This window comes from Myotis nattereri (assembly GCF_964212035.1).
Source record: "Myotis nattereri genome assembly, chromosome: 2".
NCBI classification, from domain to species: Eukaryota; Metazoa; Chordata; class Mammalia; order Chiroptera; family Vespertilionidae; genus Myotis; species Myotis nattereri.
In genome coordinates, this window is record NC_138076.1 from 104,949,347 (window position 1) to 104,975,756 (window position 26,410).

A 26,410-nucleotide genomic window follows, 5' to 3' on the forward strand; every position below is an offset into this window, starting at 1 on the left:
AAATGTTACTTCAAATCACTTGTCTGACCAGAAAAAGGATTCCAATGTTAAAGTTTTTTTTAAAAGAAATTTTAGGATGAAAACAGGCAAATGTGCTATTTCATTACAGGTGTTGCACTCACTAACCAATGCTTGGACTCACCATGGTCATATGTAAATGAAGAGTAGTAGTAAATTTATTATAAAAAGTAAAGGTAAATTTCTAAGATTTCTTTTTAAAAAAAAATTATCACAACCCAATAAAAACTCAAATATTGATAAGAAAAAATATTGGTATTTAATAATACAGCACTCATTTGAACAAGTTGAGACTGGAGTTTGGCTCATAGCAGATATTTATGGGGATTAGATAAGTGAGTAAACATCTATCATAGAGCTACCATGGCTGCTCTTCTAGTAAGGGAAATGAAAGAAGTGCTTAGAGTGAGGACTATGCAATGTCTTTATTTGTTTTTCTTTTGTTATTATGAAGGGATAAGCTAAAATATATTTTGATTGGTTTTCAATGTAGTAAATTAAATTAATTTAGCACTCATGGCCAGAGAAAGTTATTCCTAAATTGATTGATGAAATGATTGATAGGAGAAAAACTAATTAATTTATAAAATGTATTAAATTTCATTATTATAAAAAGTTAACAAAGTGGAATTAGACAAATTATGGAAATTATTTAGTTATTTTAAACTTTACCTCTCTGCTAAGATGACCCTGCTCCCTCAACTCTAGGTCAAAATCACTTTTCTCAAATACCTGGATTGTTTTTTCTTGTGAGACCTCATTTATAAATTTTTAGAAATTTCCCCTAAGTGTTTGAACCAGGGTATGGTTTCATAACCCATGGAATGGGTGTGTGGATATACTGAAATACATTCAATGCATATTTAATATTTAGAAAAAAAAATCTAGTTAATTGTTAGATGTTTGCTTAAAGAAGATTACATTTTGGCTTCTAGGTTTTTATTTTCCTAACTAGAGGCCCGGTGCATGAAATTTGTGCACAGGAGGGGGGGGGCGGGTTCCTTCAGCCCAGCCTGCACTCTCTCCAATCCTAGACCCCTTGGGGATGTCCAACTGCCGGGATCGGGCCTAAACCAAAAGTCAGACATCCCTCTCACAATCCTGGACTTCTTGGCTCCTAATCGCTCCTAATTGCCCTTAACTGACCCCCCCCCCCCCCCCCCGTTGCTGGCCTGATTGCCCCTCACTGCCTCTGCATGCCAGTTTGGTCAACCCTAACTGCCCCCTGCTGCCAGCCAGGTCACCCCCAACTGCCCCCTCCCTGTCAGCCTGGTCACTTCTAACTGCCCCCCCGCTGGCCTGGTCACCCCTTACTGCCCCCTTTGCTGGCCTGGTCACCCCCAACTGCACCCCCCTGCTGGCCTGGTCACCCCTAATTGCCCCCCCTCCACCAGCCTGGTCACCTCTTATTGCCCCCCCTGCTGGCCTGGTCGCCCCCAACTGACCCCCCCTGCTGGCCTGGTTGCCCCCAACTGCAGCCCCCTGCCGGCCTGGTTGCCCCTCACAGCCCCCCTGCCAGCCTGGTCGCCCCATGCAGCCTGATGTTCAGTCATTTGGTCATCCCTCACTAACCCAACCACCACCCCAGACAGGTGTCAGCTTACTCTCTATCCATGAGTCTGTCTCTATTTTGCTTGTTAGTTCATTAGATCTACATATAAGTGAAATTATATGGTATTTGTCTCTGATTGGCTTATTCCCCTTAGCATAATGCTCTCCAAGTCCGTCCATGCCATCACAAGAATGAATTTCTTTGTCTTTTACAGCTGAGTAGTATTCCATTGTGTAAATGTACCATAGCTTCTTTATCTTCTCATCTACTGATCAACACTTGGGCCTCTTCCAAGTCTTGGCTATTATAAAAAACTAGAGGCCCGATGTATGAAATTTGTGCATGGGTAAGGTCCCTAGGCCTGGTTGACAATCAGGGCCGATATGTGGGGCGACCGGCGGGGTGATCAGGGAGCCCCCGCTGGCACCCGCCTTGGCCAGCCTGGGACCTGCGGGCTGGGGGCAGCTCCTGCATTGAGCGTCTGCCCCCTGGTGGTCAGTGCACGTCATAGTGACCGGTCGTTCCACCAGTCAGTCAATTTGCATATTAGGCTTTTATTATATAGGATAGGATGCTGCAATGAACACAGGGGTGCACATATTCTTTAAAATTCGTGTTTTGGTTGTCTCCGGATAAATTCCCAGATGTAGAATCGCTTGGTTATAAGGCAGTTCTATTTGTAATTTCTTGAGGCACCTCCATACTGCTCCCCACAGTGGCTGTACCAATCTTCATTCCCACCAACAGTGCACAAGCATTCCTTTTTCTCTACATCCTTGCCTATACTTGTTGGTTGTTGATTTATTGATGATAGCCATTCTTCTAGGTATGAGAGGATATCTTGTTGTGGTTTTAACTTGCATTCCTCTGATTATTAGTGACGTTGAGCATCTTTTCATAGTCTAAGGACCAATCTGTATGTTCTCTTTGGAGAAGTATGTATTCAGGTCCTTTGCCCATTTTTAATTGGATTGTTTGTTTTTTGGTATTGAGTTTTATAAGTTCTTTATAAATTTTGGATATTAACTTCTTATCAGATGTATAGGTGAACATGTTTTTTAACTTAGTGTTGTCTTTTCATTTTGTTGATTGTTTCTTTTGCTCTGCAAAATCTTCTTAGTTTGCTGTAGTCCCATCGGTTTACTTTTCTTTTGTTCCCCTTCCCTAATAGATATATCAGAAAAAATATTGTTATAAGAAATGTCCAAGAATGGTCCTTTTACATTTCTTGTAATACTGGTTTGGTGGTAACAAACTCTTACTTTGTCTTGTTGGAGAGGCTCTTTATTGCTACTATTTTATTTTATTTTTTTTAAATATATTTTATTGACTTTTTTACAGAGAGGAAGGGAGAAGGATAGAGAGTTAGAAACATCGATGAGAGAGAAACATCGATCAGCTGCCTCCTGCATACCCCCAACTGGGGATGTACCCGCAACCAAGATACATGCCCCTGACCAGAATCGAACCGGGGACCCTTCAGTCCCCAGGCTGACGCCCCATCCACTGAGCCAAACCGGTCAGGGCTACTATTTTAAATGATAGCCTTGCTAGCTAAAGTAGCCTTGGTTGTAGGTCGTTGCTTTTCATCACTTTGAATATTTCATGTCAGTCCCTTTTGGTCTGAAACATTTCTGTTGAGAAATCAGCTGACAGTCTTATGGGAGTTCCCTTTAGGTAACTGCCTTTTTCATGTGGCTTTTAAGATTCCCTCTTTGTCTTTTATCTTTGACATTTTAATTATGATGTGTCTTGGTGTGAGCCTCTTTAGGCCCTTCTTATTTGGGACTCTTTGCACTACCTGAACTGTGTGTCTTTTGCCTTCACCAGGTTAGGGAAGTGTTTGGTCATTATTTCTTCAAGTGTTCTTGATCATTGCTCTCTCTTCTCCTTCTGATACCCCTATGATGTGGATGTTGTTGTTTCATGTTGTCCAAAAGATCTCTTAACCTATACTTTTTAAAAAAATTCTTTCTTTTACTATTTTGATTGGGCATTATTCTACCTTGTCTTCCAGAAAGCTGCTTTGATCCTCTGCTTTATCCAAACAACTATTTATTCCTCCCAGTGTACTAGTATTCTTCATTTTATATATCATATTCTTCATTTCTGACCTTTACTATTGTTTCTATATCCTTTTTATAATCATTTCTTTGAACTCTATATCAGATAAATTGCTTGTCTCCATTCATTTAGCTCTTTCTATGGAAATTTCTTCTGTTCTTTCATTTGGGGCCTGTTTCTTTGTCTCCTCATTTTGGCTGCCTCTTTGTGTGTGTTTTTATGTATTAGATAGATTTGACTTCCAGTCTTCTTGGGATGCCCTAATGTAGTAGGTGTCCTGTCTCTTTCATCACCTGAACTGGGTGCTCTGGGAATGTCCCTTGTGTAGGTTATGTAGGCCCTCCTATTGTAATTTAATATTGATTGCTATTGGCCCATTTGTGTGTGGGATTGACTTTCAGGCTAGCTGACTGTGAAGCTCAACCTTGGCCATGGCGTGCAAGCTGCTGTGCAGGTGCTGACTCCACATAGCTTAATTCACTTCAGCAGGGTTTAGTGCCCTTTGGATATGCTACTTGTGAAGCTTATTGGAACCTTCTCTGTTTTTGTTTGAAGCTGACCACTAGGTGTGTTGGTTTTGGGCCTCTTGGGAGGCACTCGGTTGCAGGCCACTGTCAGATGCTGCCTGTGGTTGGCCTCAGGAAACCTGTTTGGAGCTAACAGCAAACCACAGTTTGTGACTGCCTCTTCTGTGGCTGGGTACACAGGGGAAGGACCAAGATGGGCACCAAGGCTGGCTTTTACCAGCACCAGGCTTGAGGGCAGGTCAGCAAAAGTCCCAAGGCACCCAGAGTTTGGCCTCTTCCTGCCTCCACCTGCAGTCCACCTGTTAGGCTCAGTCACTGAAAGAGCCTCTGGCTATACTCCTCAGCAGGGTGTAACATCCGTAGGGTGAAGTGGGAGGAAGTTCAGAGTGTGGGGCTATTGCCTTCCCCTAGGCCAGTGGTTGGCAAACCGTGGCTCACGAGCCACATGCGGCTCTTTGGCCCCTTTAGTGTGGCTCTTCCACAAAATACCACGTGTGGGCGCGCACGTACAGTGCGATTGAAACTTCGTGGCCCATGCGCAGAAGTCGGTTTTCGGCCTGGGAGAGTCTATTTTGAAGAAGTGGCGTTAGAAGAAGTGGGGGGTGGACATATAGAGAGGATGAACGAAAGGAGATAGATGAAACAAGTATACAAGATGAGTGTGGATGGGAGAGTTGGAAGGGGTCGACCTCAGCGAACGTACCTCAATCAGATTGAGGACGTTTTTAGCAAAGGCCAGCTTAGGAGTCCCCTAATTAAATTAATAACAATGTACCTACCTATATAGTTTAAGTTTAAAAAATTTGGTTCTCAAAAGAAATTTCAATTGTTGTACTGTTGATATTTGGCTCTGTTGACTAATGAGTTCACCGACCACTGCCCTAGGCTGATGCCATACAGAGCAGAATGTTTCGCTTACAAAAGATGGCATCTATGGTATGAGAGAATGACTCAGCACAGGGATTTTGGTGGCTGTCCCTTCAGGTCCCTCCCAAAGCCACAAACCCCAGACTCTCTTCATGCAACTCTAGTTCTCTCCGCCCTCCATTCACCAGAGCCCAGGGTGAGTGGCTACAAATAAAATTTTGTGCATTGGCCCTTTAAGAGGATTCCTGTGCCTCTAGCCATTTCTCCCTGGTGAACAGAAACCCTGTTACTTTTCATAGCCAGATGTTGGTGACTCTGTTGCTCTGGGCTGGAGAGTCTGGTTTGGAGTTTAGACTCTATGCTCCTCGGGGGGAACTTCCACAGCTGAGATATCCATTCAAAACTTAAGCCACCACCCGTGGAAACAGGGTCAGCCCTTTTTGTATCTCTGCCTTTTCCACCAGTCTCAATGTGGCTTCCTCTGTAAATTTATGGTTATAAGACTTCTCTTTAGCTACTGTGCAGTTGGTTATTCAGGATGATTGTTCTATAATTTAGTTGTAATTCCAGTTTAGTCCTGGGAAGAGATGAGTATAGCTTCCACCTATTCTGCCATCATGGATCCTACTCTTAGTAGAGTTCTTAAGAGATGGAAAAACCATAGAGAATACATGAGACAAATAAATATTACATATCATTATTGATGGAATTTTTAGCTATGTTCTTGATTTTACACAGCCTTGGAAATAACTACTCACTGCTTAAAGTCAATCAAATAACGGTTTATTTTAAGTATCACAGAACAGAGTATTTGTTTTATTGTTTTCTGTGTTGCATCATTAAGGAGAGGAACTGGTAAAATGAATGAATAAATTGTAAGAATTGTATGTTAGTCAATATTAAAAACAAATTATGCCAGGGAATTTGATAGCTAATGTAGGAAGCAACAGAAAGATCATTTCTGAGACAGAATAATTTTTTTTTCCGTGAATAAAGTTTTTAGATATTATTAGATTATTTTATCTTCTCTCATGTTAGTTATTTCAATCTGGGATCTTAAAAAAATTCTGATTTTTTTTCTTTCAAAATTTGGACTGCTTAAAGCAAGAAGTCTGCTAAACTACAAGTGGTAAGAAAGTTAGCTTGAGGGAGGGCACGGTAACCTCTTTTCTCTTAGGGCCAGTCCTATAGGGAGATAATGGGGGTGATTTCAGTAGTGCCAGGAGATCTGCCATGCTTCCAAATATCTTTCTTTCTACCTGTCATGGAGCCTGACAGTCCATATTTAGGCAGTGACTTCTTTGGTGCATGAACATGCAAATGCTATTGAGAGGGGCAACACCTTGCTATTATTATAACCTAATTCTTATACTCTGTATAAGGGATCAGATTTCTATGGGACAGCTGAAATCCAGAAATAAGATAGCACTGTTTCCCTTAGGAAAAGAAGGGGATGGGGATAGTTACAGCCAATAGGATTTCATAAGTCATCAATTTTGCCCTAGTGATTAATCATCTTGTTCTTTGGTTATTTTCTAGCTGACATTGATGACATGAAAATATGCTATGTTTTAAGAGAAGGGGCTAATGCCACAAGTGATCTATTCCAATTTACAGTTGAAGATGGTGGTAAGTATTTCACTCTCCTTTTAGTATAAACAAGGAGAGTGATTTTCATTGGTAGCTCTTTGATATTACAAGGAATCTGTATCAAGTATTATTTTATGCTCACCTGATTTTATACTAAATAAATTTTGTATTTGCTATATTCTCAATCTGATACAGTGCTACTCTGCAATAATTTTAGATAAATGTTCTAATTATGTTATTTTGTTTTATGATTTATAAAGCACTAAAAAGAAATATCTGTATAAGTAGGATTTCTATTTTCAGTTGTTCAGATTATGCTCTGTATGAGGCTGCCTGCTTGAGGTGACAAGAGGATATTGGAATTTAGCCCAGCTCCACTTGCAAGCCATTCGCTTATCTGGGTGTTCCTAACAGGGTATGTCTACTCATGTACAAATTAGAACAAGTTATCTTTTTCTAATTTGCACAAGGGTACTGTGTGGATTAGTGCTGGTGGAAAAATATGTTGCTTTCACCAAAGAATCAGTGCTAAATAAATGTGTTTAAATCTCACCAATCTCAGTATGTCTGATAACTTTCTTATTTGGGGGATTTTGTGACTTAGTCTAGATAAAATTTTCCTTGGTGACTTCTGAAGGACACTGTAGAGAATAGGATGTGACCTGTAATCTAAGTCCCCTTTGCAATATTATTGTCATTTCTCCTTCAAAGCTTTGACTGCTGCTCAGACTCTTTTCAGTTCTCTTCCTAACCCTGTTGACGAGGAGAGAAAAAGGCTGCTTCCAGGTTGATTTAAAAGGATGTTTCTGTTCTCACATGCTCTTAAGAGAAGCAATAGAACATCAGGAAGAATGTGTATTGTATGAACAAGACACAAGAAGTGAGGTAATATTGTAAGAGAGAAAAGAGAGGGAGAAAAGAAATAATTCAGATTGATTCATCTGTTTCCGTGTGATGTTTTTAAAATGGCATGCTATTATGTCATCTATCTCAAAAAGATTACATGCTTACCCTTCACATGTTTTGAAACATAAATAACATTTATATAAAATATCTTTGGATGTAACATGATCACAGCTCTGAAATATGAAAGCTGCTGGGTGTGTGCCAGTGAGAGAAAAAAGTGTTAACTTCGGTTCAACTAGTTTGTTTCTACCACAAGTCAGATATTTAAGAAAGTTAATGCTTTGTTTTTATAGTAACCAAATCATATTTAAGTATTCTATTTGTTGATAAGCAAAGCTTAGAATAAAATAAAATTCTAAAAAGGAAACCAACTCATAAAAGAATAATCTACTGCTCAAATGAGAAATTCTAGTCAGTAAACTTTAGAGTGAGATGCTAATATAATCTAAATTAGTATAGCTCATTAACATTTAAAGACTAAATTATTTGTTCAAGACTGAATAATGTTTATTTTAAACTAGAGGCCCGGTGCACAAAAATTTGTGCACTCAGCGGGGGGGGGGGGGCGCGCGTTGTCCCTCAGCCCGGCCTGCGCCCATTTGCAGTCCAGGACCCCTTGGGGGATGTCCACCTGTCAACTTAGGCCCACTCCCTGGGGGATCAGGCCTAAGCTTGCAGTCAGACATCCTTCTGGCAGCCAGGGAGCCCTTGGGGGATGTCCGACTAAAGGCTTAGGCCCCCAAGGGATCGGGTCTAAACCGTTAGTTGGACATTCTTAGTGCTGCTACGGAGCCTCTCCCACCACCTCTGCGCTGGCCAGCCATGAGCCAGCTTCTGGCTGAGTGGCACTCCCCATATGGAAGTGCACTGACCACCAGGGGGCAGCTCCTGCATTGAGCGTCTGCCCCCTGGTGGCCAGTGTGCATCACAGCAACCAGTCATTCTGCCGTTCAGTCAATTTGCATATTAGCCTTTTAATATTATTATATAGGATGTCCCTATTTCCCCCCCTTTTGCCCCCTCTACCCAGCTCTTGCCCCCCACTTTTCTCTGGCCATCACCATACTGTTATCTGTGTCCATGGGTTGTACATATATTTTCTTTGGCTAATCCCTTCTTTAAATTCACTTCTTTAAATTTTGATTTTCAGATAAGTGCTTATAATTGCACTATTATATATTTTCTATTATATCATTTAGAATTCAGATATCTTTTAATTGAACCCTTGTAAATTTTAGCACAATTTAATAAATTATGCTAGAAGCAATTAGATTTTTCATGTAATGCAGATACATTTCAATTAATATTTTATTAATTTTTAATTCTTTAATATTTTAATTTGAAATAATCTCATACATGCAAAAAAAAACTATGAAATACTACAGCATATTATATGTACCCTTCACCCAATTTCTTAGGTGTTAATAATTTAAACATAACCATTATACAACTAACAAAATTTGGAATATATTTTTCTTATAATCTCTTTAATGTTACTTAATCCATTTACTTTATTTTTGTTAATCTTCACCCAAGGATATTTTTTCCATTGAATTTTAGAGAGAGTGAAGGGAAAGGGAGAGACGCATTGATTGTTTGCCTCCTGCACATGCTCGGATAGGGACTGGGGATCAAGCCAGCAACTGAGGCACATGCCCTTGACTGGAGTCGAACCTGGGACCCTTCAGTCCACGGGCTCATGCTCTATCCACTGAGCAAAACAGGCTGCAGCTTAATTCATTTACTTTTAATCTATTTGTGTCTTTATATTTAAAGTGTGTTTTGTTTTTGATTCACCCTCATAATCTGTCTTTTAATTGGTGCATTTATGCCACTGACTTTCAGAATGCTTACTGATACAGTTACTACTATATCAGGCAGCTTCTGGGTCTTCTGGGGCTGGGCTGCCTCGCTGCCCGGGGTCTTAAGAGCATTTTTTTTTTTTTTACAAATGAACACAGTGAGGAGTCACGCACCTTTTTTTTTTTTTTTTAAATTTTTAACATGAGGCACAAAAGAAGATTCTCTTTGCATGCGCTGTTTTACAGCTACAGGCTGAGGGGAGAATGGCTTCCAGGGAGCAGCCTCGAGGCAGTCATGGCCCCCACCACCTGGGACGGAGGAAGGGGAGGCTGCAAAACGGCCTCGTCAGAGCTCATAGGGACGCCTGCTCTGGGGGCTGCTCTGGATGTTCCCTGTGCCTACAGCCCGAAAGCGGGCTGAGCCCTCGAGGGAACCGTCTGCCCCAAGCCTTCCGTCTTTTCAGGGCTAAAGTCTCACTCTTCCTATCGACCAAGTGTAGCAGCCACTTAAAATCTAAGGGGTGACTCCAGAACCAAACCTCGTCTGTGCCATGAACGTGAGGCCTGGCTGCCCAGGGGGTGGGCATGACTTTAATACCCAAGATGAGGGGAAGGGAATAAACTACGTGCAACTACAACATCTGAAGTAATATGTACATTTGTAAACCCGGGCCGGAAAGCTTGGAACGGCGTCACGGCTGGGCGACCTGCACTTTTCCTTCACTTGCCTGAAGCCGCACCTTTTCTACCTTGTGCTCCTTTCCCGCCGCTCGCATCCTGAGGCGAACACCCGGCCTCAGCACCCATCTCTCTGGACATAGCGCCACCCCACTCTGAGCCATGCCCCTGCCTCTCTGTATGCAAAACGCCCAGCTCTGAGCCACGCCCCCTCTCTGTATGCAAACATGGTGCCGCCTTGTGCTTAGCCACACCCCCTGCCATTCTGTATAGAAAATGGCGCCTCCCACCTTGGGCTTAAGCCTCTAGGTGAAGAGCTACCTCCCGCTTCTGGACGCAGAGGAGCGACTGAGCTGGCTGCCTTGCCACCCAACTCCTGGGTCTTCTGGGGCCAGCCTGCCCTGGAGGGCCATGTGCTGGCGGCTTGCACTGTCCTGTCCTGCCTGCAGTATGCAAATTAGCCGCCATCTTTGTTGGCAGTTAATTTGCATATCGCATTGCTTAGCCAATGGGAGGCATAGTGAAGGTATGGTCAGTTACCATGTTTGTCTATTATTAGATAGGATAATGACTGAATAAACCTCAATAGCAAAATTATGATTTTAAAATTGCAAAAAAACCCCCCTGTTTGAAATTCAATGGCTACGATTCTAAGATGTAGCCTATACTTATTTTTATATTTTGCCCCCTCATTATATATATATAGGCTGGAAGAAAAGCAGGTTTACAGTTGTTCATATGGAAAATAGTACTACAATTAATAAATAATAATATAAGAATAAACTCTGTTTCATGTACAACTATAAACCTACTTTTTTCTCATCCTGTATATACACACACTCTATAATTCTGTACTTTTTTCCCCCTTAGCTAGATGAAATGGTAGCAGTTACTTTAAAATTTGTGTCTGTAGTCAAAGTTTTGGAAAAATTTTAAGTTAGGAATGATTAGCTGAAGAGACTGGTTTTATTTTTCGATTTGCTGAAAATGTGGCTGAGCCTATAAAGATTGTTTTCATGGAAATAAGAAGTAAATCATTTCAGGAGCTTTTTCAAAACTAGGGTTTTCATGCGTGAGAGAAAAATTCCAGAGATGGGTTTACTTTTCTTCTCCCAACTGACATGGCATTACTTACATGTTTATGAAGATACATATTTGATATTTTTGACACTTCTCAAAGAGGTGTATGTCTCAGGAACTACGGGAGGCACTTAAATGGATGAGAATTCTTGTTTTGGAGAGATTTAGATTTCAGAGAAGCCAGGTGACTTCTCCAAATGTGTTCATCTACCCAGGAAGTAACAGAGCTCTCTGAAGGGTACTTATTCTTCCCATCTAGGTGGTGATAGACTTTTGAACCAGTGGGTCTACTGAACTTAGTTGTAGTGATTTATGATTATCTACTTCATATCATGATAGTAAGCATATTCATAAACATGCTCATGAATTTATTTTAGTATTTCATATCTGGGAAGCAAGTCAAGGTACCATGGCATAAAATTAAGAACTTTCTATGACAAATTTTCTTTTCAATCAACTAAATATGTCTCTTCAAGTCATCAAGATTCATTTAGGATAATAACTAAACAAAGAAATTACTGGGACAAATATAGTCATCAAATAATCTTAAAAATAAAATAGAACTTTTAATTTTAGGAGTCAAGAATGAGATAAAAGATTGAGGAGAACAGAGAGCTAAAAATATTTTGTTTCAGACTTAATTATCCTATATAATAAAAGGGTAATATGCAAATTGACCCCAACGGCAGAACGACCAGAATGGCCGCTTGACCAGCCACTATAAAGTGCACTGACCACCTCTCGGTCCCTTTCCCTGGCCAGCAGGTTCTGATTACCCGATGGTGAATGGGGAACCAGGGGTGGGTGGCAGTGGGGGGTGGGGCCAGGAAAGATGGCCCTGTTCACCGGCCAGGCCTAGGGACCGTACCCGCACACGAATTTTATGCACTAGGCCTCTAGTATTATCATAAGAATCTGGGTAGCCACAAATTTTTTCTGTTATGATGTAAAAATGGATTAGGACCACCTATCACTAATGGGATGGTGCTTAGGACAGACTTATTATTTTTTATTTTTGGAGGCAATGACCAAATGACAGGTCTAAAGAGTATGCTATTTGAAGAACAGATAATGTCAAGATTTTCACATTAGAGAGTTTAGATTTGATAAATGTTGGTTAATATAGCATATATACACACAAACACACAGATTCTTATATCTTAGGGTTCTTCCAATTAGGATATTTAGTCTTATATTTGGTTTATTATTATTCATTAAACTTTGCCTATATAGCATCCCTGAGAGCTTGGTAAAAAACAAATAAACACAATAAAATAAAATATTTCTACTTGGGAGATGAGATAACTGAGTCACAGAAATAGGTAACTGACCTTCTTTAAATTGCATAACTAGGCAGCTAGTCGCCAATTAAAATCCCATATTTCTTTCCTCAAAAAATAACTTCAGTACTTACTCAGGATAGGTGTGGGGCAAGGAGAGGGAGGGATGATAATTCAAACTTTTTTGGGTTCTCCAGGCCTAGTTTTTAGGAAAGTTTAATAGATAAAAATGAAGTCAGGATAGGATTGGCTAATAGAGAAAAAGTTCTGTGTCCTTTGGAGTGTAAATTTTTGTTTTAGAACACTTTAAAAGTCACTGTGTCCTAAAATTTGTAATATTCTTTCTTGGCATCATACTATAATTCTTTTTTTAAACTACATATAAAAATATTTATTCTTTCTAAATTTCAAATAAACACAAATCAAATCAACCTTAAGGTACTATTTTTATACCTATTTTATCAATTAAATCACGAAAAACCCTTTGTAAAAAATCACTTAATACACAGTCCAGCCAGGGTAGCTCAGTGTTTGAGCATCAACCAAGAGGTCACTGGTTCGATTCCTGATCAGGGCTGCCAGAGTTCTGGGCTCCATCCCCAGTAGAGGACATGCAGGAGGCAGCCGATCTATGTTTCTTTCTCATTGATGTTTCCATCTCTCTTTCTAAAAATCAGTAAAAAACCATATTTTTAAAAACACCCTTTAAAAAGCCACTTAATATGGGGATTATGATGAAACAGGTACACTGAATGCATTCTGTGAAATTGTAAACTGAGAAAATACTTTTGAAGGAAAATCTTTGAGTATATATTTGGAGTCATGAAGGCTCTAATATTCCACTTGAAACATAGCTCAATAGAAGGAAAATCTTATAAACACATACATGCCACCAAGTAAAAATAAAAAATCTAGAAATTAAATTACCAATAAAAATAAAAAAAGCTTTTTAGTAATGGCATCAACATAACAAAATATGCAGCTCTTAAAATTCATAATTATAAAGTCCATCATAGAGTAATGCTAAAGTGATCACTTAGTAATGAAACACGTTTATTGAAAAATTAGTGTAGAATATGAAAATATTATATCAAAATATATCCAGATATTCTGGGGCCTGTCAACATATGCAATCTCATAGTTACTATTTATAAGGTCAAACTCTGAAGTCAGGAAATATGCTCCCATTATCTGTGGCTTCATTTAAGGAGCTTGTGAATATGAGTATATGTAGCAATTACCTATGAATGGCTAAACCATCTTCTATTTTGTTTTTACCCTTTATGGCTTCATGATGTCTTCCTGTGGATAACTCATAATAATAACCGCAGACCTGAAAAATACATTCTCCTTTGATAATTGCCTCTTTGAATTCTAATTTCAGATCTAGTACTCCAGAATTTTGTGGAAAGAAATAAAGCATATATTCTTTTATCCCCTTTATAACCAAATATAGTATTTTTATCTGATTTGCTCTCCGCATTAAACTCTGTAATTTTCCTATAAAGTATTTTAACATACAAGTGCTTCTGTCTCTTTTTAGTTTTCTCTACAAGGAACTCTTCTAGCTCTTTATTATGACATGAAAGCCAGTCTCACATAATTATTCCAGATATGTTCCACCCTCAGCCCTAATGACTGTAATCACTCTTCAACACCAGGCCCAAATGTCATTTCCCCTCCAAAGTTAGTAACACCCTTTTTTGTGTGCTTCTATTCCTACTTTTATATACAACCCAAATGGTTGCATTCTTATTATGTGGGAATGTGAAGACCTTCATTAGTAGAGAAGGATCAAAAAGGTGTCATTGATCCTTGTATCATAGAACTTACGCAGAGTTGAACACATGGTAAATCTTTAACAAATATTAAAATGAATGTATAGATAAATGGGGAAAAGAAGCTCTTTTTAAATATAAAGATCAATTAAATAGTATTTTGAGAAATGCTATAAATAATTCCCATTGTACCTTTTGCATTTCTTTAGAACAATCTCTTATCCTAGCATTCATTTAAATCCCTGTGGCACCAAGAAAGATTTTTAGTAAAGCTTTCACATTTTGTTGTTAATCTCACCTGGGATATTTTTTCCATAGATTTTTAGAGAGTGTGTAAGGGAGGGGAAGAGAGAGAGGCACATCGATTGGTTGCCTCCCATATGTGCCCAAACTGGGGCCTGGGATAAAGCCTGCAATCGAAGTATGTACCCTTGACTGGAATTCAACATATGACCCTTCAGTCTGCGGGCTGCTGCTGTAACCATAGAACCAAACCAGCCAGGGCAAGCTTTCACATTTTTAAATATTTTAATATTATTATTTTTCAATCTTCAATCTTTATTGTTGAAAGTATTACATAAGTCCTCCTTCCCACACCATTAACCTCTTCTAGACCACTCTAGTCCCCTTCTCCCCCAGGCCCTCACCATCCCATTCATTGTTTGTGTCCACGGAATATGCATATATGTATACAAGTTCATAGACTTATCACTTCCCATCAACCCTCTCTATCCCATTTTTTAAACACATGAAATTGAGCACTGAAAGTTTCTTTGAAACCTTTGGTAAAATACAATTCAGGTTGAATAGACTCACAGTAACTGTAAATCCAAAGCTAATGTTATTCTAAAAAATTCATTTCAGAAGAAAAAAGTTGTCATTTTATTATATAAACATTTCCAGTGGTTCTCAACCTCCCTAATGCGCCGGTCCTTTAATACAGTTCCTCATGTTGTGGTGACCCCCAACCATAAAATTATTTTTTGTTGCTACTTCATAACTGTAATTTTGCTACTGTTATGAATCATAATTTAAATATCTGATATGCAGGATGTATTTTCATTGTTTGCGACCCACAGGTTGAGAACCGCTGATTTATACCATTTTAAAAGCAAATAAACATTTTCTATGCATCTCTGAACTCTTAAGTATTTTTAATTACCCCATATTTTTGCCTCATGTGATGTGAGACAACATTATGACAGGTAGAGTGTAGAAAGCTATATTAGCATAAAGTATCCTCAGTCCTTATTAAAAAGTAATTATGTAATTTTTAAATTACTTTCTTTCTTTTGCTTGTTTTCAGTCTCAAGGCCTCACCATTATATCCCATGAGTTTATTTTTAGGAATATGAAAGAATTAGTATATGTGACCATCTGGCTTCATATAGTGAGTAGAAAGAGCCCTATGAAAATTGGTTTGCTGCTTTTTTGTTTGAATTCTTATATGGCATGGGCATTCAGTTGAAGAGAGTTCTGTCCTCAGCTTTTGGCACTGAAACTGGGGTGTCAGATATGATATCTGTGTTAGCCATTATAACTAATCTGTTTCATAGCCAGACACTTCCTGCTGCTGCTGTCTTTGATTATGCCTTTTGGTGACCAATTTTCCATCCACCAAGATCCTTAATTTATATGCTATTGAAAGATATAAATAGCAACTTGACATAGTTGAAAAAGCTGCAAACTGATTTCTGTAAATGAAATGTCTGCTAAGGTCAAGGCTTTCAGATTTTATTCTATATTTGACAACTGAAGATCCAGATACAAAGAGACTTGAACTCTTCATTCTAGTTAGAAGGAACACAAGTTTCTGCTTAAAGGTGACCAGTAACTTTAGGGTTTTAAGAAAAGTCATTATTGACAATTAGCCTTAATTTAAAGTAAGGGTCAGAAAATATAAGTGCCATGCCATAGTCAGAAAACAAGGCCTGAATAAGATCATACAGACATATTCAGCTTAGAGGAAAAACGCAAGTGTTCTTGGCAATTAAATTAATTGCTGGTAACATGAGAACCAAAGGAAAGATAATGCCTTAGGGAGTTATAATAAGACTGTGAAGTAATGTCAGGCACTGATACAAATATTTTTACTCTGTAAGAGAGCATAAGATCTATTAGAATCCAGACCCTGGAATGGGGTGTTGGCTATTATGGCAAAGTATTTATAAACGTTTCTTTTTCCATTGAGCAAAACTGTTCAGGTTATCAAGGTTTTTCTATATCAGATTTCTGCTTTTAAAAGTATCACTCTATAAAGTACCAGTAATGTCCATGAAAGAAGTTATAACTTTTAAGTAAAAAAGTATAAACTAAATATTATTATTTATTTTTCTTTTGGTTCATTTCAAAATCATATATTATATAGATATACTATTTTTATTGGCTTTTGTTTAGAAGAAACTTTTTTTTTTAATATATTTTATTGATTTTTTACAGAGAGGAAGGGAGAGAGATAGGGAGTTAGAAACATCGATGGGAGAGAAACATCGATCAGCCACCTCCTGCACATCTCCCACTGGTGATGTGCCCGCAGCCCAGGTACATGCCCTTGACCGGAATCGAACCTGGGACCCCTCAGTCCGCAGGCCGACGCTCTATCCACTGAGCCAAACCGGTTTCGGCAGAAGAAACTTTACTTGCGAGATCTTTTGCTATGAATTCTTTTTTTTCTTGTTTGTTTATTTAAGTTTTTATAGTTATACTAGAGGCTCAGTGCACAAAAATTTGTGCACTCGAGGGGGTTCCCTTAGCATGGCCTGTGCCCTCCTGCAGTCTGGGATTTCTTGGGGGATGTCCACCTGCTGGCTTAGGCCCGCTCCCTGGGGGATTGGGCCTAAGCTGGCAGTCAGACATCCCTTTGGCAGCCTGGGAACCCTCAGGGGATGTCCACTTGCCAGCAAGGAGCAGGCCTAAGCTGCAGTCGGTCATCCTTAGCGCTGCTGAGGAGGTGGGAGAGGCTCCTGCCACCACAGCTGTACTGGCAACCGTCAGCCTGGCTTATGGCTGAGCAGAGGTCCTGTGGGAGTGCACTGACGACCAGGGGGCAGCTCCTGCATTGAGCGTCTGTCCCCTTGTGGTCAGTGTGTGTCATAGTGACCAGTCATTCCCAGTCTTTCTGCTGTTAGGGTCAATTTGCACATTACCCTTTTATTATATAGGATAGAGGCCTGGTGCATGGGTGGGGGCCTGCTGGTTTTCCCTGAAGGGTGTCCGGGATCAGGGTGGGGGTCGCGCTGGGGTGCCTGGCCAGCCTGGGTGAGGGGCTGATGGCTGTTTGCAGGCTGGCCACAGCCCCTTCAGGGTGGGGGTCCCCGCTGGAGTGCCTGGCCAGCCTGGGTGAGGGGCTGATGGCTGTCTGCAGGCTAGCCAAGCCCCCCAGTGGGGACCCTCACCCCATGAGGGTGTGGCCATTTTGGGTGAGGGGCTGATGGCTGCTTGCAGGCTGGCCACAAGCCCCCAGCCACCCAGACTCCTAGTGGAGGCTGGCTGGAAGTAGGTATCTGGGATTTATTTATCTTCTATAATTGAAACTTTGTTGCCTTTAGTGGAGCCCACAGCAGGCCAGAGCTGGTGAGAAGCTTGGCTTCCTCCATCACCAGGGCAACCAAGCCGCCTGCTTGCTACAGCTCTGTGGCTGCCGGCCGCCATCTTGGTTGGGTTAACTTGCATATAGTTGCTCTGATTTGCTGGCGGGCATGGCTTGTGAGTGTCAATTTGCATGTTTCTCTTTTATTAGATAAGACCTTTTTTTTTTATTGTTCCCAGTATTACATATGTCTCCTTTTCCCCCGATTGACATCCCCCCCGCCACTCCCACCCCAGAGGGCAAGCCCCCACTGCCCCAGTGTCTGTGTTCATTGGTTATGCTAATATGCATGCATACAAGTTCTTTGGTTGATCTCTAATCCCCGCCCCTGTTCCTGCCTTCTCTCTGAGGTTGGATGGTCTATTCAGTGCTATTTTGCCTCTGAATCTATTTTTGTTCATCAGTTTATGTTGATCATTATATCCCATACTAGGGGCCCGGTGCACGAAATTCGTGCACTGGGTGTGTGTGTGTGGGGGGGAGTGTCCCTCAGCCCAGCCTGCCCCCTCTCACATACTGGGAGCCCTCAGGCGTTGACCCCCATCACCCTCCAATCGCAGGATCGGCCCCTTGCCAAGGCCTGACGCCTCTGACAGTGGTGTCAGGCCTGGGCAGGGGACCCTCATTTCCCCCCATCACTGGTTCTGCCCCCAGCCCAGGCCTGATGCCTCTGGCCCAGGCATCAGGCCTGGGCAGGGGACCCCCAGACCCCTCCGATTGCTGGCTCTGCCCCTTGCCCAGGCCTGTGGCCTCAGCCAGAGGCGTAGACCCCCATCACCCTCTGATCACCTGATCGGCCCCTTGCCCAGGCCTGACGCCTCCGCCAGAGGTGTCAGGCTTGGACAGTGGACCCCCATCTCCCCCCCGATCACTGGCTCTGGCCCCCGCCCAGGCCTGAGGCCTCTGGCCCAGGAATCATGCCTGGGCAGGGGACCCCAATCTCCTCTGATCGCTTGCTCCAACCCCCGCCCAAGCCTGATGCCTCTGACCCAGGCTTCAGGCCTGGCAAGGGGACCATCATATCCCCCTAATCCCCGGCTCCGCCCCCCGCCCAGGCCTGATGCCTCAGCCAGAGGAGTTGACCCTGATCACCCTCCAATCACCAATCACCAGATCGGCCCCTTGACCATGCCTGAGGCCTCTGGCAGAGGTGTCAGGCCTGGGCAGGGGACCCCCAGCTCCCCGCGGTCATAGGCTCCGCCACTGCCCAGGCCTAACGCCTCTGGCCTAGGCGTCTGGCCCGGTCAGCGGGGACCTGCAGTGGCAGCGGGGGGTGCCGCGATCGTGGGCTTCGCTTTACGCCCAGGCAAGGGACCCCTAGCTCCCGGGACTGCCAGCTTCGACCGTGTCCAGCTCCCATCGCTGGCTCCACCCCTACTTTCTGCTATCACTGGCCAGGGCGGCAATGGCGCCTGATTCTCCGATCATGGCCGATCGTGGCTCTTAGCCCCCCCCCCGGGTTTCCGATCACTGTCAGTGGCAGGGGGCTTCTTCCTGCTTTCCCTTTCGCCTCCCTGCATTGTACCTACATATGCAAATTAACCGCCATCTTGTTGGCAGTTAACTGCCAATAATAGTTGGCAGTTAACTGCCAATCATAGTTGGCAGTTAATTTGCATATAGCCCTGATTAGCCAATGAAAAGTGTATCGTCGTACGCCAATTACCATTTTTCTCTTTTATTAGTGTAGATATGTAAATATAATGTGATATTTATCTTTCTCCAAATGGCTTATTTTGCTTAGCATAATGCTCTCCATTTCCATCTATGCTGTTGCAAATGGTAAAAGTTCCTCCTTTTTTATAGCAGTGTAGTATTCCATTGTGTAGATGTACCACAGTTTTTTAATCTACTAATCTGCTGATGGGCACTTAGGCTGTTTCCAAATCTTAGCTATTGTAAATTGTGCTGCTATGAACATAGGGGTGCATATGTCCTTTGTGATTGGTGTTTCTGGTTTCTCTGGATATATTCCTAGCAGTGGGATTACTGGGTCAAATGGGATTTCCATTTTTAATTTTTTGAGGAAACTCTATACTGTTTTCCACAGTGGCTGCACCAGTCTGCATTCCCACCAGCAGTGCATGAGGTTTCCTTTTTCTCGACATCCTCACCAGAACTTGTGGTTTGTTGATTTGTTGATGATAGCCATTCTACAGGTGTGAGGTGGTACTTTATTGTTGTTTTGATTTGTATTTCTTAGATGATTAGTGAGTTTGAGCATATTTTCATATGTCTCTCAGCCTTCTGTATGTCCTCTTTCAAAAAGTATCTATTTAGGTCATTTGCCCATTTTTTGATTGGATCGTTTATCTTCCTTTTGTTAAGTTGTATGAGTTCCCTGTAAATTTTGGAGATTAAACCCTTATCATATCAATCAATGCAGAAAAATCATTTGACAAAATCAAACATGTTTTCTTGATAAAAACTCTCAGCAAGATGGAGATAGAGGGATCATATCTGAACTTAATAAAAGCCTTATATGACAAACCTACAGCCAACATCACACTCAATGTGCAAAAACTAAATCCATTTTCCCTAAGAACAGGAACAAGATGGGGATACTCATTCTCCCCCCCCTCCTGTTTTATATAGTACTGGAAGTGCTAGCCATAGTGATCAGACAAGAAGAAGAAATATAAGGCATCCAAATTGGGAAAGAATAAGCAAAACTGCCCTTATTCACAGATGACATGATACTGTACATAGAAAACCTCAAAGACTCCATCAAAAAACTATTAGACTTAATAAATGAATTCGGCAATGTAGCAGGATATAAAATTAACACCCAGAAATCTATGGCTTTTTTATACACCAATAATGAACTCACAGAAACAAACAAACAAAAAAATCCCATTTACCATTGCACCAAAAAAATTAAGATACCTAGGTATAAACTTAACTGAGGAGGTAAAAGACCTATACTTGGAAAACTAGAGGATATTGCAAAAAGAGATAGAGGAAGACATAAACAAATGGAAGTAAATACTGTGTTCATGGATTGGTAGAATCAACATCATTAAAATGTCCATACTACCCAAAGCAATCTATAGATTCAATGCAATCCCCATTGAAATACCAATGGCATATTTCACAGATCTAGAATAAACTCTCCAAAAATTCATCTGGAATAAAAAAAGACCCCGAATACCTACAGCAATCCTAAGGAAGAAGAACAAAGTTGGAGGGATCACAATTTCAGATGTCAAGCTATATTACAAAGCCATAGTTCTCAGAATTGCCTGGTACTGGCACAAGAAAAGACATACAGACCAATGGAACAGAACAGAGAACCCAGAAGTAGACCCAAGTCCTTATGCTCAATATTTGACAAAGGGTGCAAAAGCACACAATGGAGTCAAGACAGTCTCTTCAATAAATGGTGCTGGGATATTTGGTCATATACATGGGGGGAAAAGTGAAACTAGACCACCAACTTACACCATACACAAAACCAAACTCAAAATGGTTAAAGGACTTAAATATAAGATGGGAAACCATAAAAATCTTAGAAGACTCCATAGGCAGCAAAATATCAGAAATATGTTGTAGCAATATCTTTACTGATACAGCTCCTAGGGCAATGGAAACTAAGGAGAAAATAAACAAATGGGACAACATCGAAATAAAAAGCAAAAGAAACCATCAACAAAACAACAAGAAAGCCCACTGGATGGGAGAACATATTTGCCAATGCTATTTCAGATAAGGGACTATGAATTCTTATTAGTCCTATTTCTAGAGTTTTCGCATGATTTTTTTATTCACCTTCAAAATAAATGACAGCTGTTTTTTTAAAAACTAATCAAATCTTTTATAGATAATTAAAACATCATAATCTCAAATCAAATATTTATTTGCAGTATAAATTATATAACTCAAGAATATTCCATTCTATGTTTTTAAGTTTGCTCTGGATTGCTGGGAAAAATGAAAGGTGGTATTAAATGGTCTAGTTACTCTAGTACATAGTTACAATTGGTATAAGTCTATATATGCTAGAACCTCAGAATACAATGGCTCAGGATCAGATATAAAACTTACTTGCTAAAGAAAGGCTTCCTGTTCATTTATTTATTGAATTATTCAACATGTATTTTTAGAGCATTTATTTAGATCTAAGAGAATAATGAACATAACAGTCATGATCTCTAACCTGAGGTTTTGATAAATACAGATGATGAAGCAATAGACAAATAAAACATTTATACATTGTTTAAAATATTATGGAGTTTATCACTAAATCCAAGATAGAGATGCAGCTGTCAGGAAAGGCCTCTGGAAGGGATATTTAAGGTTAGACCTAATGAAGCTATGACAGGAAGAGAAGGAAGAAATGTTCTCAGCATAGGGAACAGCATTTGTGTGTCCAAGTGACCAGAAGAGCACCATCATACCTGGAGCTCAATTAACAAAGCTGAGAGAAGCACAAGAAGATGCTGGTGAATTAACCTGGAGCCTAATGGTACAGAGCCTTATAAAGCCATGACAGTAATTTAGATTTTCCCCTGCCCCTGCAAGTCATTGTAATGCAAGGGATTAATATGTTCCAATTTTTATTTTAAGATGACTCTTGCAGTTGTAGAGAATCAAGGGGAAGTAGAAAGGGGGAAACAAACTAACATGAGGCTATTACAGTAAGACATATGTAATAGGGAAAGAAGATGACCAACTTGTATAATTATGAATTTCAATCTTTAGGACTTATTAATAGACTAGAGGCCTGGTGCATGAAATTCATGCAGTGAGGGGGTTGGTCCCTCAGCCCAGCCTGTACCCTCTCGTAATCCGGGACCCCTTGGGGGATGTCCAACTGCGGGTTTAAACCCACAGTCAGATATCCCTCTTGTAATCCGAGACCACTGGCTCCTAACCACTAGCCTGCCTGATTGCCCCTAACCACTTGCCTGCCTGCCTGATTGCCTCTAACCACTCACCTGCCTTCCTGATCACCCCTAAGTGCTTGCCTGCCTACCTGATCTCTCCTAATCACTCTGCCTGCCTGCCTGATCACCCCTAACTGCCTCTGCCTCATCCCCTGCTGCTGTGGCTTTGTCCGGAATGACGTCTGGAAGGTCGTTCGGCTGCCTGGTCTAACTAGCATATTATGGTTTTATTATTATAGGTTGCGTTATGGAGTAAGGAAAAAAGGATAATTTGAAGATATTTTGGGTTTCTTGGCCAGCAAAGAATGGTAGTTCCATTGAGATAAAAAATATTAGGAGAAACTAGAAAATATTTAAGGGAGGAAATTCAGAGACCAATTTTAACATATTAATTATTAGATGTCTTTGAAATATGTAGACAGGAAAGCCAGCCTATTGAGCACACTTAGTTAGGAGCAGAGCTTTTGAATTAGAACTGGAACAAATACTGATTCTTCCTCTTGCAATAATTGGTGATGTGACTCTGAGCCAAGTAACTGAACCTTCCTTAGCCTCAGTTTCATTTGTAAAGTGGAACAATAATATTACCTAGCTAATAAGGGCTCTTTTGAACATTAAATAGGTTAGTTCATGGAAATAGGATGATTCACACAGCATAGTTCCTGTTACACAGTAATGACTGTGCAGGTAGCTACTGCTGCTTTTGAGGCGAATACTGTGAGGGTTTCCAGAGCTTTTCATTTCTTTTATTTTTTATTTTACTTCTCTTGCTTATTTTCCCTCTTTTTTTTCTCTTCTCATTTCTTCCTTTGTTCTTCCTTTCTTTTGTCTTTCTCACAGTAGCTGTGTATAAAGTTTGACTATTTGTTTATTTGTGGAGAGAAAGGATATACAGGGATACAATTTGACAATAATGAACACTTCTGTAATGCTAAGTTTAAAGGCCACAAATGATACAGAAATTATTTCATTGCTAGTTATAGCTAAACTAAGATTTTAATAGATCAATAATGATGGTGAAATAATGGAAACACTGTATCTCTTGAGCTTGGTTTGCATGTTTGATTTCTACTTTTTAATGATGGGAAGTATAAATTTTGTAGGCTTGATGGTTAAATATTGTAACTTGCTTTTATCAAATATAGCACTCCAAAACATCTGCAAAAGGATAAGGTTGATTTCATGTCTAATACACTGAGCCAAGCAGAGTGAAGACACTGATAAAATACCCTGTTTGTTCAGGTCTTGGAATCACCTTAATATATTTAGTATATAGAATGCTGTAGTCACCCCAGCTGATAGATGTTTTGTTTTTTTTTTGTTTTTTTGTTTTTTTTGTTTTTTTGCTATTTTTTTAATATATTTTTTATTGATTAAGATATTACATATGTGTCCTTGTCCCCACGTTACCCTCTACCCCCCCCCCCCCCCCCCGCTCATGCCCTCACCCCCCCGTTGTCTGTGTCCATTGGTTAGGCCTATATGCTTGCATATAAGCCCTTTGGTTGATCTTTCCCCCTTACCCCCACCCTCCCCTACCTTCCCTCCAATGCCCGACAGTCCAATCAATGCCTCTCCGTCTCTGGATCAGTCCTTGTTCATCAGTTTATGTTGTTCATTATATTCCACAAATGAGTGAGATCCTGTGGTATTTATCCGCGCTCCAGTTCCATCCATGCTGTGGCAAATGGTAAGAGTTCCTTTTTCTTCTTCCTCTTCTTAAAGAATACCTTTCAGCATTTCATATAATGCTGGTTTGGTGGTGATGAACTCCTTTAGCTTTTTCTTATCCGTGAAGCTCTTTATCTGACCTTCTATTCTGAATGATAGCTTTGCTGGATAAAGTAATCTTGGTTGCAGGTTCTTGCTATTCATCACTTTGAATATTTCTTGCCACTCTCTTCTGGCCTGCATGGTTTCTGTTGAGAAATCAGCTGACAGTCGTATGGGTACTCCCTTATAGGTAACTGACTGTCTTTCTCTTGCTGCTTTTAAGATTCTCTCTTTATCTTTTGCTCTTGGCATTTTAATTATGATGTGTCTTGGTGTGGTCCTCTTTGGATTCCTTTTGTTTGGGGTTCTCTGCGCTTCCTGGACTTGTAAGTCCATTTCTTTCACCAGGTGGGGGAAGTTTTCTGTCATTATTTCTTCAAAAAGGTTTTCAATATCTTGCCCTCTCTCTCCTTCTGGTACCCCTATAATTCGGATGTTGGTACGCTTAAGTTGTCCCAGAGGTTCCTTACACTATCTTCATATTTTTTGAATCTCTTTTCTTTTTTCTTTTTCGGTTGGGTATTTTTTGTTTCTTTGTATTTCAAATCTTTGACTTCATTCTTGGGATCCTCTTGTCTGCTGTTGGATCTCTGTAAATTATTCTTTATTTCGGTCAGTGTATGCTTAATTTCTAGTTGGTCCTTTTTCATGTCCTCCATGGTCTCACTATACTTATTGAGGGATTCATTAAATTTATCTGAGGTTTCCATAAAATTCTTGAAAAACCTTATAAACGTGGCCTTGAACTCTATATCCAGTTGTTTGCTTTCCTCCATTTCTGCCATTTGTGACCTGTTTCTTTGTCTCCACATTTTGGCTGCTTCCCTGTGTTGATAGAGTGGCCCTGCGCTCCAGGTGTCCAGTAGGGCCCAGTGGCTCAGCCTCCTCAGTTACCTGAAGTGGACACTCTTGGTGCACTCTTGGTGCCTTGGTTGTTGTAGGATCACTGGGAGGAATTGACCTCCAGGCCAATTGGCTGTGAGAATCAGCTGTGTCTGAAGTGGGAGAACTTCTGTGCTGAAGACACCCTTCTGGGGCAAGACTTGCTTCAGTGGGGCTTTGGTGCTCACTGAGTCTGCTCCCTGAGTGTGTCCCTATGGGTCTGAGGATTTGCAATCTGGATGGTCCCCCTCTGACCACTGGGTACAGTGGCTCCTGGATCTAAGGTGGTGCTAATTCAGCCTCTGCCTGAGGCCACACAGCAGGAGCCACGAAGAGGCTCAGCTGTGAAGCAATGCAAGCCGCTGCGGGGCCTTGGGCCTTCTCTTGGAAGTTCCGGGTCTGCCTGGCTCGGCTGCAGTTAGGTACATTCACATGCAAAAGCCTCTGCCGCAGCCTGGGTGGGGTGGGGTCTCAGGGGATCAAAGGGCGGAGAAAGCAGCTATGGCTGATTCTCCGCCCGGAGTCGCGCGTCTCAGTGTCCCGTTAACGGCTGCATGCACCTCTGAGGGAAAGCCGCCCTGAAGTTCGCCCGCTGCCCAACAGACCAGCTTCTCCCCTTATGAGTCCTGGGTCCCCAGAGACTTGCCGGAACCGGAGTTCAGAGCAGTCGGAGCTTGTGATTAAAAAAAAACAGCCGCGTCCTCAGGTGCCACCCCCTTTCCGCGCGCGCGAGCCGCCACTGTACCTCTGCACTTCACCTCCGCAGCTCCTCTGGCTCTCAGTGTGCTTTTCTTTCCTTCTAGTTGTAGAATTTACACTCAGCCAGCCTTCCTGTTGTTCTGGTTGATGTCTGCTCTGTCCTTTGCGGTATTTTTCAATTGTTGTGGGAGGCGGCAATTTCCCGGTGTTTATCTATGCCGCCATCTTAGTTTCTCTCCTGATAGATGTTTTAATTAGTCAATATTATAAATATAAAAGCAAATAAATAAATGCAATTTAAGAAAATTAGTAATTTATATAACAAAAGAGCATATATTTTTAAATTCTCCATTTATATAATTGGAAAGTGGTTGCTGCAGATATGTATATTACTTTTAACATGTTCCTTAAAAGTTGAATATTGCTTGTATGAATGATG

At 41.1% G+C, this 26,410-nt stretch overlaps 1 protein-coding gene across 1 annotated transcript in view; it reads left to right on the forward strand.

The window, feature by feature from the left end:
* Nucleotides 1–26,410, forward strand: part of FREM2 (FRAS1 related extracellular matrix 2) — a gene marked incomplete at its 5' end in the record, with an annotated part of 325,864 nt that overhangs the window by 7,116 nt on the left and 292,338 nt on the right. The window contains one exon of the mRNA XM_081083504.1: nt 6,568–6,657. Coding sequence (XP_080939630.1) covers nt 6,568–6,657 — 90 coding nt within the window. The remainder of the gene's footprint in view (nt 1–6,567; nt 6,658–26,410) is intronic.